This window comes from Boeremia exigua (assembly GCF_020726555.1).
Source record: "Boeremia exigua strain MPI-SDFR-AT-0100 chromosome Unknown C7974scaffold_1, whole genome shotgun sequence".
Lineage (NCBI taxonomy): Eukaryota > Fungi > Ascomycota > Dothideomycetes > Pleosporales > Didymellaceae > Boeremia > Boeremia exigua.
This window is the reverse complement of record NW_025763518.1, coordinates 2,333,099-2,346,404: the sequence shown is the minus strand read 5'-3', so window position 1 is coordinate 2,346,404 and position 13,306 is coordinate 2,333,099. Positions and strand designations below refer to the sequence as shown.

At 57.0% G+C, this 13,306-nt stretch overlaps 5 protein-coding genes across 5 annotated transcripts; 4 read left to right on the top strand and 1 right to left on the bottom strand.

The window, feature by feature from the left end:
- Nucleotides 1–467: 467 nt before the first annotated feature.
- C7974DRAFT_419835 (heterokaryon incompatibility protein-domain-containing protein) lies at nt 468–1,707 on the top strand (the record flags this gene model as incomplete). Its single annotated transcript, XM_046144226.1, has 1 exon — nt 468–1,707. The coding sequence occupies exon 1, from the start codon at nt 499–501 to the stop codon at nt 1,705–1,707; it is 1,209 nt and encodes a 402-aa protein (XP_046003078.1). The 5' UTR covers nt 468–498.
- Nucleotides 1,708–4,864: 3,157 nt separating this feature from the next.
- C7974DRAFT_383331 (initiation-specific alpha-1,6-mannosyltransferase) lies at nt 4,865–6,942 on the top strand. Its single transcript, XM_046140760.1, has 2 exons — nt 4,865–6,353; nt 6,488–6,942. Exons 1-2 carry the CDS (start codon nt 5,246–5,248, stop codon nt 6,535–6,537), a joined length of 1,158 nt encoding a protein of 385 aa, XP_046003077.1. The 5' UTR covers nt 4,865–5,245; the 3' UTR covers nt 6,538–6,942.
- Nucleotides 6,943–7,379: 437 nt separating this feature from the next.
- Nucleotides 7,380–8,909, top strand: C7974DRAFT_383329 (uncharacterized protein). Its single transcript, XM_046140759.1, has one exon. The coding sequence runs from the start codon at nt 7,668–7,670 to the stop codon at nt 8,433–8,435; it is 768 nt and encodes a 255-aa protein (XP_046003076.1). The 5' UTR covers nt 7,380–7,667; the 3' UTR covers nt 8,436–8,909.
- Nucleotides 8,910–9,116: 207 nt separating this feature from the next.
- On the top strand, nt 9,117–11,212 carry C7974DRAFT_419832 (uncharacterized protein). Its single transcript, XM_046144225.1, has 2 exons — nt 9,117–9,524; nt 9,615–11,212. Exons 1-2 carry the CDS (start codon nt 9,476–9,478, stop codon nt 11,030–11,032), a joined length of 1,467 nt encoding a protein of 488 aa, XP_046003075.1. The 5' UTR covers nt 9,117–9,475; the 3' UTR covers nt 11,033–11,212.
- Nucleotides 11,198–13,202, bottom strand: C7974DRAFT_439634 (uncharacterized protein). Its single transcript, XM_046145291.1, has one exon. The coding sequence runs from the start codon at nt 12,721–12,723 to the stop codon at nt 11,446–11,448; it is 1,278 nt and encodes a 425-aa protein (XP_046003074.1). The 5' UTR covers nt 12,724–13,202; the 3' UTR covers nt 11,198–11,445.
- Between the last annotated feature and the right edge of the window lie 104 nt (nt 13,203–13,306).

Sequence of the window (13,306 nt, the reverse complement as noted above, 5' to 3'; positions counted from 1 at the left end):
TGATACCATGGGTTCTTTTTTTTGGACGAGAGTGTGTTCTGTGTGTCAGACGAGAGTCATGTTTGTTTGTTCAGGAAAGGGATTCTATTGTTCGTCATGATACCACGTTTTGCAACATGTGTTGGTTCCGGTCGAGGGCACCTTCTGTACGTTAAGCGGCGATTACGTCAAGACGATTTTTGCTTATTAGGAGAGGGTTTCTGTTATTTGCAGCATCTCTCCTATTCCCTACTTCTTCGTGTTGATACGACGTTTGACTCGCAGAATCCGTAGCTCACATCTCCACACGCTTTACTTGTTGCTTCCCTACCGTTTCCTCACTGTCTAATTCCTGCTCCTTCAGTCCGGCCTTGGGTTCTTTTGAACACGATCGAGTGACCAATGGACGAGGCCAACATCACGTGGTGGTCAGGCATCAGCCACTCGCTCAGCCTCGCTCATCCTTCAAACGGACACACACCAGGATCCTACAACGCATGATTGAGAAGAGAAAACGGCATGTCGTGTTCGAACGATAACGAGGATACTGGTGCAAAGGCGGTATATGTTGCGCACCCGCTGCGCCTCGACAGCAGCAAGAACATCCGGCTCGTCAGCGTGCTGCCACGGATTGCAGGAAACCCACTCAAACCCGACCTTTCGACAGCTGTTGATTTACCACGTTTTATGGTCAACGTTCACACTGTACCTCTCGAGAGCGCTCCACCATACATCGCATTGTCCTATGTATGGGGCCCGCCTGAGCCGTCTCAAGTCATTACTTTAGCAGGGCAGCGTTTCCGCATACGCGAAAATCTTTGGGCCTTCCTGGAACGGGCAAGCCTATATCATAGCCTTGGCTTCCTCTGGATCGATGCTCTGTGTATTGACCAATCGTCGATTCCGGAGCGGAACCACCAGGTTGCCATGATGGGCGACATCTACCGTCGGGCGAAGAAGGTCATCTCGTGGCTTGGCACAGGGCCGCCGGAGCTTGTGGAAGCGGTTAAGAAACTAGGGAATGGAGACGGTACAAAGTCCACCTTTGATCATGTTGTGGTTTTGAGTGATGCGGAATATTGGCGCAGAGCTTGGATCGCACAGGAAGTGGCACTGGCCCAAGAATTGGATATCTGGTGTGGATACGAAAGCATGTCTTCATCATTGCTGAGAAAACGGGTATACAAATACCTCGGTAATCCTCTTGTTACCTGGATGATCTTGCTGTCGGGACCAATGCAAGACAGACCAATGAAAGACATCGACGGGCTGTTGTTCCACCTTTACCCAACCCCTGCGCATTGTGCGGACGTTAGAGATCGGATCTACTCTCTTCTCTCACTTGTGGATCCGGGGCTTCTAGAGAAGCATCCGATAACAGTGGATTATACCAAATCTCCGTATCGGCTGTTCCTAGAATTAACAGATAGAATGAGGCGGCAATTTGCTACGCAACTTCACTCGTTGCGTAAGATGGCAGACTTTGCCGAGCATCTGCAAGAGACACTAGGCTTGCAGAGCGACCCACGTGTCACGAACTGGGTCTCAAAAGGACGACGGGGGCTCTCCATTGGCGAGGATCTGGATGTGAAGCCTCGTTGGCCCCCGGCCCAGCTCTATCTCTACCACTCAGCCCTCGCGCTCAAGAGAAAGGTAGCACTACGTGCCGAGATCGGCTCCAGCAAATACCGACGAACCTGGGATACTGTGCATAGCGCCTCTCGCTAGCAAGTACAACTCTTAACAAATGCCAACACAGCACAGACCGATTCAGACTCCTCTTCTCGTCTAGCAACTTCGGCCTGGTCTTGTGGACAGTCTCCGTGAGCGACAGATGTTGTTGGGCACTCCCAATGCGTTCTCACGAGAAAACAGCCTCGACGACCGCGCGGTGGCTGTTGAACACAACGCAGCACTCACCGTATCAATCTCTTGCGAAAGAAGTCTGCCCCAGCCCGTTGAACCTCGGTGAGAGATAGAGAATGCAGGATAGACAAGACAGGGACGGGGTTCATCTTTCTCGATGACTCTCGCTCTGAGCGTCGACCGAGAAACATTTGTCTCTGTTCGCGACACTGCCGAGTGACTTGCACAATGCAGCTCGGCCCTTGCACAGCATAACGCGGGCTTTTCAAGCTTCTGTCAGACGCAATGAGCTCCTGCCGCAGTATGGCACTCCATAGGCAATAGTATGAGCCTGTCAGCCCGACGTGCCCGGCGCAAGAACTGTCCCAGCTGCCTGCGAGATCCGCAGACTCCCATATTTGAGACACGACAGGCGCCCGAAGGCGTTGGTGTACGGTTTCAGTGTGCTTGTTGGAAATCGGGAGCCGTTGAGCGGGAGGTCGACAGCAGAGCACGGGATTATGTGTCTGGCTGGACCCTTACCAGCAAAAGGGCGGAAAGGACATGTCGACGGTGGGAAATCGGGAGCGTCGAGGCGGTGCTTGCACTATGCAGACTTCTTCCAAAGCACTGCTTTGCACTTCACTTCACGTGTTCTCTCCTTGGCGGGTTCTTGCCCACCATGCCACCCCAACAAACTCACCTTGATGTGCCCTGATGCAAGTACACCCCGTCACGCCCCACTTCCACAGACACTTCTTGCAGATGCGGATCTGAAAGTAGAGTGCTGAGGAGTGTGTCACTGTGCAGCACTGCAGACGATCGATTGCTGAGTGCGAGCACGTCCACGCTTGATCAATTGGCTCTACGCCGTGCGACTTACCGCTGCATGGCATGTTCCTTCGGGGGGAGGGGGTTCGTGCTAATACGGATGCTACGCAGGTGAAGCGGTTGTTCAGGACTGCACGACGAGGGTGTTGAGCTAGCGCAGGGAGTTCGTGCAGGATTCACTGTTTTAGAGAAGTGTGTCTCGGAGAGGTGTGATGTTGAGTTTTCTGGGGAGGAGGTGCAGGGAGTAAAGCAGGTGTTGCTGCCGTGGGAGGTGCAGTAGTGCTGCTGGACGCTTCTGACTTATCAAGTTCGAAGTGCGGGCATACTATGTCACACCCACTCTACAGTCAGACTCTTGGTCATCAACGATAGGTGACCAGCAAACCGTGGAATCGCACCTATAGTACCCGGGTACTGTAACTGAAATCTAGCTCCAGGCGCACTCATGCGGGGTACTATGGCGTGAGCGGGCACCTGCTATAAGCGGGAAACAAGACAAGCGAGATTTTACGGTAGGAAAGATGGTCGGTTCGTCATCGGTGTCTTTGGTGAGTGCATGGTCGACTATCTCTAGCGACATGACGGCTAGTGGCCCGGAGCTCTCTATCTCTGGTCCCCAGCTTCCTGAGGCGGCGTCGCTGATGCGCTAGAGCGTGGTGACGAGCAACAGCATCAGCAAGGGCAGTTGCTGCAGAGTCCAGGCGCTGCACGATAAGTCGGTGAATGAGAGGAAACGTAAGGTGATGTTTGCGCTCGGGACAGATATGAGATGGGCACCTGCCCAAAGCGGTAGGTTCGAAGCAGCGTCGATTAGCTCACTAGACGGGACTCTTACCATTTTGCTTTCGCGGCGTCTGATTGGCGCGCGGGCCTGAAACTCGCTTGGAGTGTTACTTCTGACCAGCATGTTGCTGCACTGAACTGGAAACGAAGCGGCCGCATGAACACCGCCTTGGATGACACAACGCGCGCATCGTGGAGCCTTCAGATTGACTGGCTGCACGCCTTGCTCAATCTTGGCGATACGAACGATCTGTCGTGATGCAAATGAAAGCGTCGATTGCATCAAGATAGGCGTTTCTGTGGGGTCCGCTGGCGGTCCGAGAGCCAGAAAGGGGAGGAGGCAAGCCGCTGTTACGAGGCCTGGACGGAAGAATTGTGCGGCAGCCTGCGAAATCTTCCCAGCCTTTCGTTTCTTGGAGGCGCAGGCAGCGCGAAACACTGCATAGGACAATGGCATTGTTGGAATGATGGGTGCCAGGCTTCATTCTGTGGTTGCGGAGTGCATGTGGAGAAGCGCGGTCTGGAACGGCAGGCACGCCGGTGCGCGGTTTCCAGAACAGGATCCAAAACCACCAGTCGGTCTAGCCATGACGTCTCCACTGCGAATTTGAGCAGGCTGGGGACTGGCAGCGTGTCGGTGACTGTCGGAGCGAGAGTGCTCGATAGGCCGATGCACGCAGACGGCGTGCGCCAGTCGGAGGGCGCAGCGCCGGCCTTGACGACATGTGTCCTCTATATATGCGCGGCAGCGCGTCAGCTCTGGGAAACAATCGGCACTTTATACACGACGGCATGTATGGATGCTAAAGATGGCGACATGGCAACTACGCGGCAGGGTCGAAGTTTCAGCCCGTCCCGCAGCCGCGCAATTCGCTTGGCGTGCGCGAACGGCCGTCAAGGGAGGGCGCGCTGTGCAACGGCACGCAGCGACGAAGCTTTCCGCACAGGCGGTGGTGCCTTGCGTGCAAGCAGGGCCGGCAGATAAGCATTGCTGCGACAGGGGCGGGGGCGGCGGGGGCAGCATCGCCGCGGTGCTGGCTCAACGGCCGCGTCAGAAGGATTGATAGCGAAGGCGAACGCGTGGCGGCGGTCGCGCCTAGCCGGACTCGCCGTAGCTGGCCTCGTATGCGCTGCCAGTGCTGATGCAGACGAGCTGAGCTCAGCAGTGGCCCCTGCGCGCGCCTCCGATACTGGAGCACTGGAGCTGGGGCAGCGAGGGCAGGCACTGGCAGAGTCCCTGGCGCTCGCGGGCTCCCTGTGGTGAGCCAGATACAAACTGGGCGCGGTGCGAGCTGTCAGCGAGGCATGGCTTGGCGGCGGCGGGCCTGCAGGCACGCATGTACGATGGGCGTAGCATCACTAGCGCGGCGGGCGTGTGAAACAACCCCTGCTGCGCGCTGCCCTTGAGAAAAGACCCGACGGCGCACTACGCATGGCCCAACAAAACCCGCGAGGGCTGCGCTTCTGTCTCTGCCGCAGCGTGTCCTTTGTCTCTCCTGTCGCCGTCTCTCCTGTCGCGGCTCCTCCTGTTGCGGTCTCTCCTGTCGCGGTCTGTCCTGTCCGCGAGTGCTTCCCAAAGCGTGCCCCCGACCGCCTCACGCACCGCCGGACTCTCTCGCATTGCCGGAAGCAGCACGCAGCCATTGCGCCAACAGCGCCATCCGATAGCCCTCTTGCAGCCCCGACCGACGGTTCTTGCAGCGTCAACCGACTGTTCTTGCAGCGCAGACCAGACCGCTGCCCACTGCAGATAGCATTCTTGTAGTCGAACCATCACCTCCACCACCCTTGCACCACCACCGCCGCCATGCTCACCTTCAAAAAGGCCCTCGTGCTCTCGCTGGCCTGCCTCACCCTCTTCTTCATGTTCAAGTCGCACCACACCACCAACCGCTCGCCCACCTTCAAGAACGCCCACGACCTGCCCAAGCCCAGCCCGTGGGTGAACCCTAAGGAGGCCGCCGCAAAGGCCGCCGCCGCCGCCAAAACCGCCTCCGCAAAGTCCGACCAGGTCTTCCACAGCCCCGACGTCGCGCCCAAGAAGCCCAAGGAGCAGGTCAGCCTCGACGAGCTGCACGCCCGCCCGCTCAAGCAGCAGCTCGAGTACCAGTTCCCCTACGACGTCGACGCCAAGTTCCCCGCCTACATCTGGCAGACGTGGAAGTACACCCCCGCCCAGGGCGAGTTCAGCGAGTCGTTCCGCGAGGCCGAGGCCAGCTGGTCCATCCACCACCCCAACTTCGTGCACGAGGTCATCACCGACAACGTCGCCGTGCACCTGATCCGCCACCTGTACGCCTCTGTGCCCGAGGTCCTCGAGGCCTACAACGCCCTGCCGCTGCCGGTCCTCAAGGCCGACTTCTTCCGCTACCTGATCCTGCTCGCCCGCGGCGGTATCTACTCGGACATCGACACCTCGGCCCTGAAGAGCGCCGCCGACTGGATCCCTGCCGATGTGCCCTCCACCAGCTACGGCATGGTCATTGGCATCGAGGCCGACCCCGACCGTCCGGATTGGGCCCAGTGGTACTCGCGCCGCATCCAGTTCTGCCAGTGGACCATGCAGGCCAAGCCCGGCCACCCAATTTTGGTCGACGTCGTCGCAAACATCACCCACGAGACGCTCCAACGCAAGGCTGAGGGTAAGCTCACCAAGGACCCCAAGGGCATCATCGAATTCACCGGCCCGGCGCGCTGGACCGACGCCATCTTCGGCTTCTTCAACGACCCCGACTACTTCGACATGAGCACCAGCAAGGGCAACATCACCTGGGAGCACTTCACCGGCATGAAGGCCCCCAAGAAGATCGGCGATGTCATCGTGCTACCCATCACCAGTTTTAGCCCCGGCATCAAGACCATGGGCGCTGGCGAGGACGACGACCCGATGGCCTTTGTGAAACACGCTTTCGAAGGTAAACACTCCATTCCCTGTCATGCACTGTACTGCATGTCTGCTTTTGTGGTTGCGTGCAACGCTACAGCTGTGCGACTGTGCGACCGTCATGGCACGCTTTTATCACGATGACACGACACTGACATATCACAGGTACCTGGAAACCCGAGAGTGAACGCCACATTGGCGAAATCTACAGCTAAGCGGACCACAACGCTTCGGCAATCAATGTGGACGCCGCCACACCGGATGCATTTCCTGTCGCATACCCACAGGTACAGAGCCAGAACACCCCTTGCAGGCAATGGCAACCTGTGGATGCACGAGAAAGAACACAGGTGGGCGACAGCACGTCACAGCCCAGTCTGAATCGGCGGGCATGGGGGTGGACATCAAAAGCCGCGGTTTTGGCAACATGGGTCTATTTTTACTGCACGCTCCGAACACCACTTCAAGCGCTGAAGTCTGAGTTCGAGACGGCCTTATCTTCTTCGGCGTATACGGCATAACCAGGCGCGTCTGGCGTTTCCTGTGTGCGTTTACTTGCACAACCATAGATTATGCGGATTACAGCGAGCGGCGCATAGCGATCAAGACATAGTAATACTTTTTCGATTTTTAATTTCAACTGTACCTGTCTGTGCATACATTGCGTAAGCCCATCGCAGCATTGCCAGGCTGACCTGTCCTCAAGTCTCACCCCGCGCGCCATCGAGGTCGAAGATCGACAATCTGCAGCCCCCACCAAAGAGCTGTTGGCGCTCCGCACCACCAACGCGCGCTAGTCAGGCACCCAACACTCGCTTAGGGCGAACCATCCAGCACTTGATGTCATCGGCCCTTGATCCTTGCCCTTCGCCCTCCTTCCCGTGTCTTGTGTCTTTGACCGGCGATGGGCAATGGTCAGCTCGGTCGCTGCGCGGTGGATTCTGCGGTTGAGCCTCTTGCGAAGCTCTGCGATTGGCTTGACGCACTGTGCTCCGGTGTAGTTGTGAGTTAGCCTCGCAGGGCTGAGCAAGCACATCCTCGTGACAAACTCTGCGTGGAATCTGGGGAATTATATGTACTGGCTCTCTCGCTGCGGGCTGGCCGCACCTCAAGCATTGTCACTTGCACGTGAAACGTAGTCCATACATCATCTCGGTTACAAAGTGTATCTGCAAGTCGATCACATCGGGACCAGCCGCATACGACATTGAACTCGAAAACAGGATCCAGCACAGCCAAGCCTAGGACCAGCATAGCATACATCACGGGCGTTCACGCTAAGTAAGCCGCCAAAACGGACGTCCTCCTAGCCTACCGTCTCCTGTATTCTGAAGACTTCAACGTAATGTCGTCTTACGGGTCAGCCCACTCTGGGCAGATGCATCCAGGCTACCAGCCTCACCTTCAGCAGCAGCGAATGCGCTCACACTCAAACCCACCATACCCAACGACGCCAAATGCAGCACCATACCCGCAACAGCAGCAAACAAGCTACTTTCCTCCTCCACCGGCAGTGCCGTTCCAACCACCACCACCAACATCAAACCCCATCGCCATTCCACCATCCAACCGACAACGATCAACGTCAGACTATGCCTACGGCCACGGCAGTTCACCCGTGCACCCGCACTCAAGCACATATGCAAGTTCTTACCCGACGCAGCACCTGCAACCAATTCCACAACAGCAGCCTATTCCAGAGAACTATCAGTACTCGCCCCAACAGCAGCAAAGTATAGTATCAGGTTCGCCAAGCCAGCAGTACCAGCACCACCGCCGCCGTTCTTCGTCTTCCCACTACGGCCACGACCCCCGCCAAAGCTACGAGTCTGCACACTCCTACCAGTCCGCACATTCGCAGCCCTCGCCGGACTACTACGCAAGGCCTGCACAGAACGGACACGGCACCCATGGCGACTACTACGGCTACCCAAACGACACCACGGGCCACGCACAGAGCCAGATTGCCCACGTGCCGCCAAAAGCATATGGTGACTGGGACAAGCAGGAAGTTACCAAGTACCACAAGAACCAGGACCTCGAGCGCCGACCAACGCTGGGCGGGAGTTTGATGAGCCTGGTTAAGAAGTTTGGGGGGTCGGAGCGGCGTTAGAGACTGGCGGTTGTCGACTGGAAGAATGCATGGGATATGATGGATGTGGAGGGAAGACCGTGAAATGCGATGGAATTGGCATTGCGAGGAGCATATTGGCGCTGGACGCCCGGCGTACGGATTCGATACCCATTTTTCTACTTCTGGTGGTAATGTACAATACGCGCATGATGATGATAATTGTTTATCCAAGATACGCCACACGCCATGTACTGCACTCAAGTACGTCCGAGTTGCCATCCACGCAACTGCAATGCAAGAAAAGAAGAATAAACAACATTAGCACGCAGCTTTCTTGCTCGTGCAGTTGCGCTGAAGTGGAGGCATTCGGTTGTAATTTAGAGGCCTACTGGCTGTGCTCAAGAGCATTTCAATCCTCCAAATGTGCCAAGAAGCAACCCGGATGTGCCTGGGTACGGTGTTCGTTCCTCGAGTCGCTGCGCCACACCCTGTCACTTTACAACAGAGAACACAGCATCAATTGAAGATCAACTCGCAATGTCCTCTGCGCCACCGGCTTTGCAAACAGCAGCCTTGTGGCGCGTACATCTTGTCAGTGTTTGTTGACTCGTGACATTGCAATCGGCTGGTGCTGCCCCGCCGGGACGCACAGCCTTGCGCGCTAACGCCTGCATGTGCTTCGATCACCTTTTAGGCACCGACCGTCTTACTTAGCGGTGCGCCTGACCTGCGAACCATAGAATTTGGCAAATCATAGCGGAGACCCGCTCAGCCCAGCCGAGAAACACCATCCTGTTGCTGCCCAGCATTGGCCGTGTGTGGCTTTGTCGTCATTTCTTCACCCCACTATCGCGGGGCTGAGTCTCACGTTTGCGCCTCTTGACTGCTAAGCCCCTCATCCTTCTCTGGTTGCACCCTGGTTGCCACAGTACCTGCCGAATCCTAAGCTTAGCGAAGACCGTCCCAGAGGCCACATATTTCTGTGATCGCTACCGGGCTTCCGCTTATACTTCTTCCTCCTGTTTACTGAAATATTCAGTAGCGCTTACCTACCATAATCAAGCCTTCCAGTCTATCCTATGGCATACAACCAACAACCCGGCTATGGGCAGCCGCCCTATCAGGGCCGTAAGTCATCACCTGTGGTGGGCTGTGCATCCACCAGCAATCGTCATGCCGCACTTGGCAGTGGTATGAGCAAGTACTAATACCTGCCAGAGCCCTATGGCCAGCAGCCACAATATCAACAAGGACCTCCTCAAGGCTACGGACAACCACCAATGCAGAATCAGCAATATCCACCCCAGGGTCAGTACGGCGCTCCTCCACCACAGCAGCAATGGGGCCAACCGCCGCCTGGGCAGTATGGTGCGCCACCACCTAACCAGTATGGCGGACCACCTCCCCAAGGCCAGTATGGAGCTCCCCCCCAGCAACAGCAATGGGGCCAGCCGCCGCCTTCGCAGGGTCAATATAACCCACCTCCGGGTCCCCCGCCGGGCCAGTACGGCGCACCGCCACAGGGTCAGTATGGCGCACCGCCTCCGCAAGGACAGTATGGAGCACCACCACCACAGCAACAGTACGGCGCGCCTCCGCCACAGCAACAATATGGCGCGCCGCCTGGCCAGTATCAAGCCCCTCCGCCCCAGCAGCAGTACGGCCCTCCAGCACAGCCATCCCTTGGCTACGGACCTCAGCAGACTGCCAACATCGACGTCTCAAGGGATGTCGAAGCCATTCGCAAGGCTATGAAAGGATTCGGCACCGATGAGAAGGCACTGATTGCAATCCTCGCCAAGAAGGACCCCATGCAGATCAACACCATCCGCACACAGTACGATCAAAGACTTATGAGGAATATGGTCAACGATCTCGAGAAAGAGACTAGCAGCTACTTCAAAGAGGGGTTGGTAGAGATCGCCCGGGGTCCTCTGGCTTCAGACTGTCACACTCTCTTCAACGCAATGAAGGGCATGGGCACCAAAGAGGTCATGATTGACGACGTTTTGATTGGTCGCAGCAATGCCGACGTTAATGCCATCAAGCAGGAGTACCAGCGTATTTTCAAGAAGAGCCTAGAAGCTGACCTACGCGGCGACCTCTCCGCTGGGACTGAGCAGATGTACATGATGATCACCTCTGCCCGCCGCGCCGAGGACTCCCACCCCGTCATCCCCCAGGAGATCGAACAGGCTGTCACCGACCTCCAGACCGGCATCGGCAACATGGTCAGCAAGAACGCCGCCCAGGTCTGCCAGATCCTTTCCTCCAAGAACGACGCCCAGCTCCGCGCCATCGCACAGTCGTACCAGCAGCGCTTCCACAAGGACCTGGCCGGCGTGCTCAAGTCGGCGTTCTCGGGCCACATGGAGGACGCCCTCCTGCTCATGCTCGCTCGCGCGCAGAACCGCGCATTGGCCGAGGCGATCAGGCTGGAAGAGAGCATGGCCGGCATGGGCACCAAGGACCAGCTGCTCGTGCAGCGCGTGGTAAGGTGCCACTGGGACCGCAACTTCATGAACGCGGTCAGCGCCGAGTACAAGAAGAAGTTCGGCAAGGACCTGGTCAAGAGGATTGAGGGAGAGACAAGAGGGGATTATGAGAGGCTGATGGTGGCGTGTGTTAAGCCTTAGTGGCAGGTTCGTTTCTGACGAGTAATGGTCGGATGGGGGCGGAGTTTGTAGCAGTATCCACATCTGGGCTGGTGGTGTCTCGTCGAGTAGATACCCATTCAATGTTAATCAATTCATGTTTCCTATGCACGCGGGTATCTTTTCTAGTAATGATTTTCTCCTCGCTACTTCCTAGCTCGTCATTTCACTTGGGGCAATTCCGCTGAATCGTGGATTCTCAACGCCAATTTGTTACCATCGCTACCACTGTGTGCCGGTATCAAACTGCTGCTGATGATGCCGACATCTTCTCTAGACATAGAACGACCCTCCGCAACAAGTGCAACAAACCCAGCCTAACAAGTGTCGCCGACCATCGCACACCGACAAAAGACACACCGGCACCAACAACCCAAACACAACCCACCACCACACTACGCCTCATACCCCGGCAACTCCTCCCCCCTCCCCTCCCCTCCCACCCACATCCCACCACACTCCCTCGCCCCCCTCCCCACAACCCCAACCCCCCGCACCACACCCTCCCCACTCCCCTCCAGCCCTCCACACCCCACCACAACCTCCCACAAAACCTCATACTCCAGCGCCACCCCATACGTCCGAAACCCCGGCGGCACCGTCGTGCTGATCGTGAAGGGGTCGAGCGGCGTTGCGACGCCCGGGGCGAGCGGGAGGCCGGGAAGCGCGTGGCGGCGGGCGAGGAGGGTGAATGTCGAAGGCGAGGTTGATGTTGAAGGTGAGGTTTGGGTCTCGCTGATGGCCAGAGAGGACGAGGGGGGGAGGTGGGTTATGCGGCAGGTAGCGAGGGCGCGGATGCCGAGGAGGTAGACGGGGGAGGGTGTCGCGCAGTGTGTCGCGGCAAGGGACTGCGGGTGCAGCGTGACGAGGATGGAGGCCGGGGCGCCGACGCGGAAGCGCTCTGGGACAGTGAGGGTGAGAACTGGAGACGCCGGCGCTGCGAGCAAGGGAGCAGGCGTGCTGGAGAAGTGTGTCCGGAGGCGGCGGAGCGGGGACGGGGCGAGGCTGCGCTGGGTAGGGTACGAGATGGGGATTGGGAGTGTGGTATGGGCTTGCGGCACGTAGTCTGGCGCACAGGGCGAGAAGCGGAGTTGCTGGATCACTTTGGGGGGTACAGTGGCGTGCGGTGAGGCGCTGGCGAATGTGGCTTCTAGCACGTACTCGATGCGGACGGTGTCGTTGTTCCACCACAGGCTCGGTGGGAGGGGATGTCCGGGCTCGCTTTCGAAGGCGGGGTGCGTGGGATGTGGTACTCGAGGGGCGAGCTCGACGGCGTCTGGGAAGCGGAATTCGAACGGGTATTCGATGCGTCGGGGTGGGCAGTTCTCGCTTGGCATGGCGATTTGCTGGAGGGATTTCGCGTAGCGGAAGAGATCAGTTGATGAGACGTGTTGGACTGTGCCCTCGGATGTACATGTTATGCGGCCGATGAATTGGATGCTGACGCTTTTGGCTTTGATATTGGATTTTAGGTGTACGACACCGCGGATGGGATCATTATCGGTGTAGATGCTGCGAATGGTGGATCGAGAGAAGGCAATTGAAATTAATCCAGTAGGTGTATTCTGACACTCGGGATAATAGTCATTATATAGCTGTGGTTGGGTGATAGGGCTGTAGATGCAGCGAACTGTTGGCCTAGGGCCGTTTTTAGTCGCAGTGGTGGTGATCATGCTAAAATGACAGGGTATCAGTCTCTACATAAGAAACGGCTTTGCCCAAAGTACAGATCAAACTTGCATTTGAAGCTTTCTCACTGGTGATATCAATTACAGGTCACAATACTCCGCTTCAGTCCGACGTCTCCGTAGCCAATGTCGCTGACAAATGCCGGACGTGCTTACATCATCTCTAGATGCCATCGCTCGTGCCAGCGTTTTATAGATTCCTGATTGAGATAAGAGTACCAGACTTTGCGAACGTATGGAGAAGCTCTGGAGCATGTTTGGGAACATACCTAGGTAGGGTGGGGACGTGGAGATGTGAGAGCCTGATGTGATTTCGAGTTTGAAGTCGTCGCGAGCTCTTCAGATGACAGGAGCGGGATAATCGCCATGCCAGGTGCGTGGCGGTTGGGTCGCTTGCATAGAATCCGGGATCTTGCCTCATGCTGTCATAATTCGAGTGCCTGCACTCCGTATTCAGATTCGTTGCCCAGATGCATCGACCCACCTGCGTGACCCGTTCGTAAAAAGAGGTATACACTGAGCTATCGATATATCAACTCACCGTTGAGGATTACTAGAGGGAATAAGA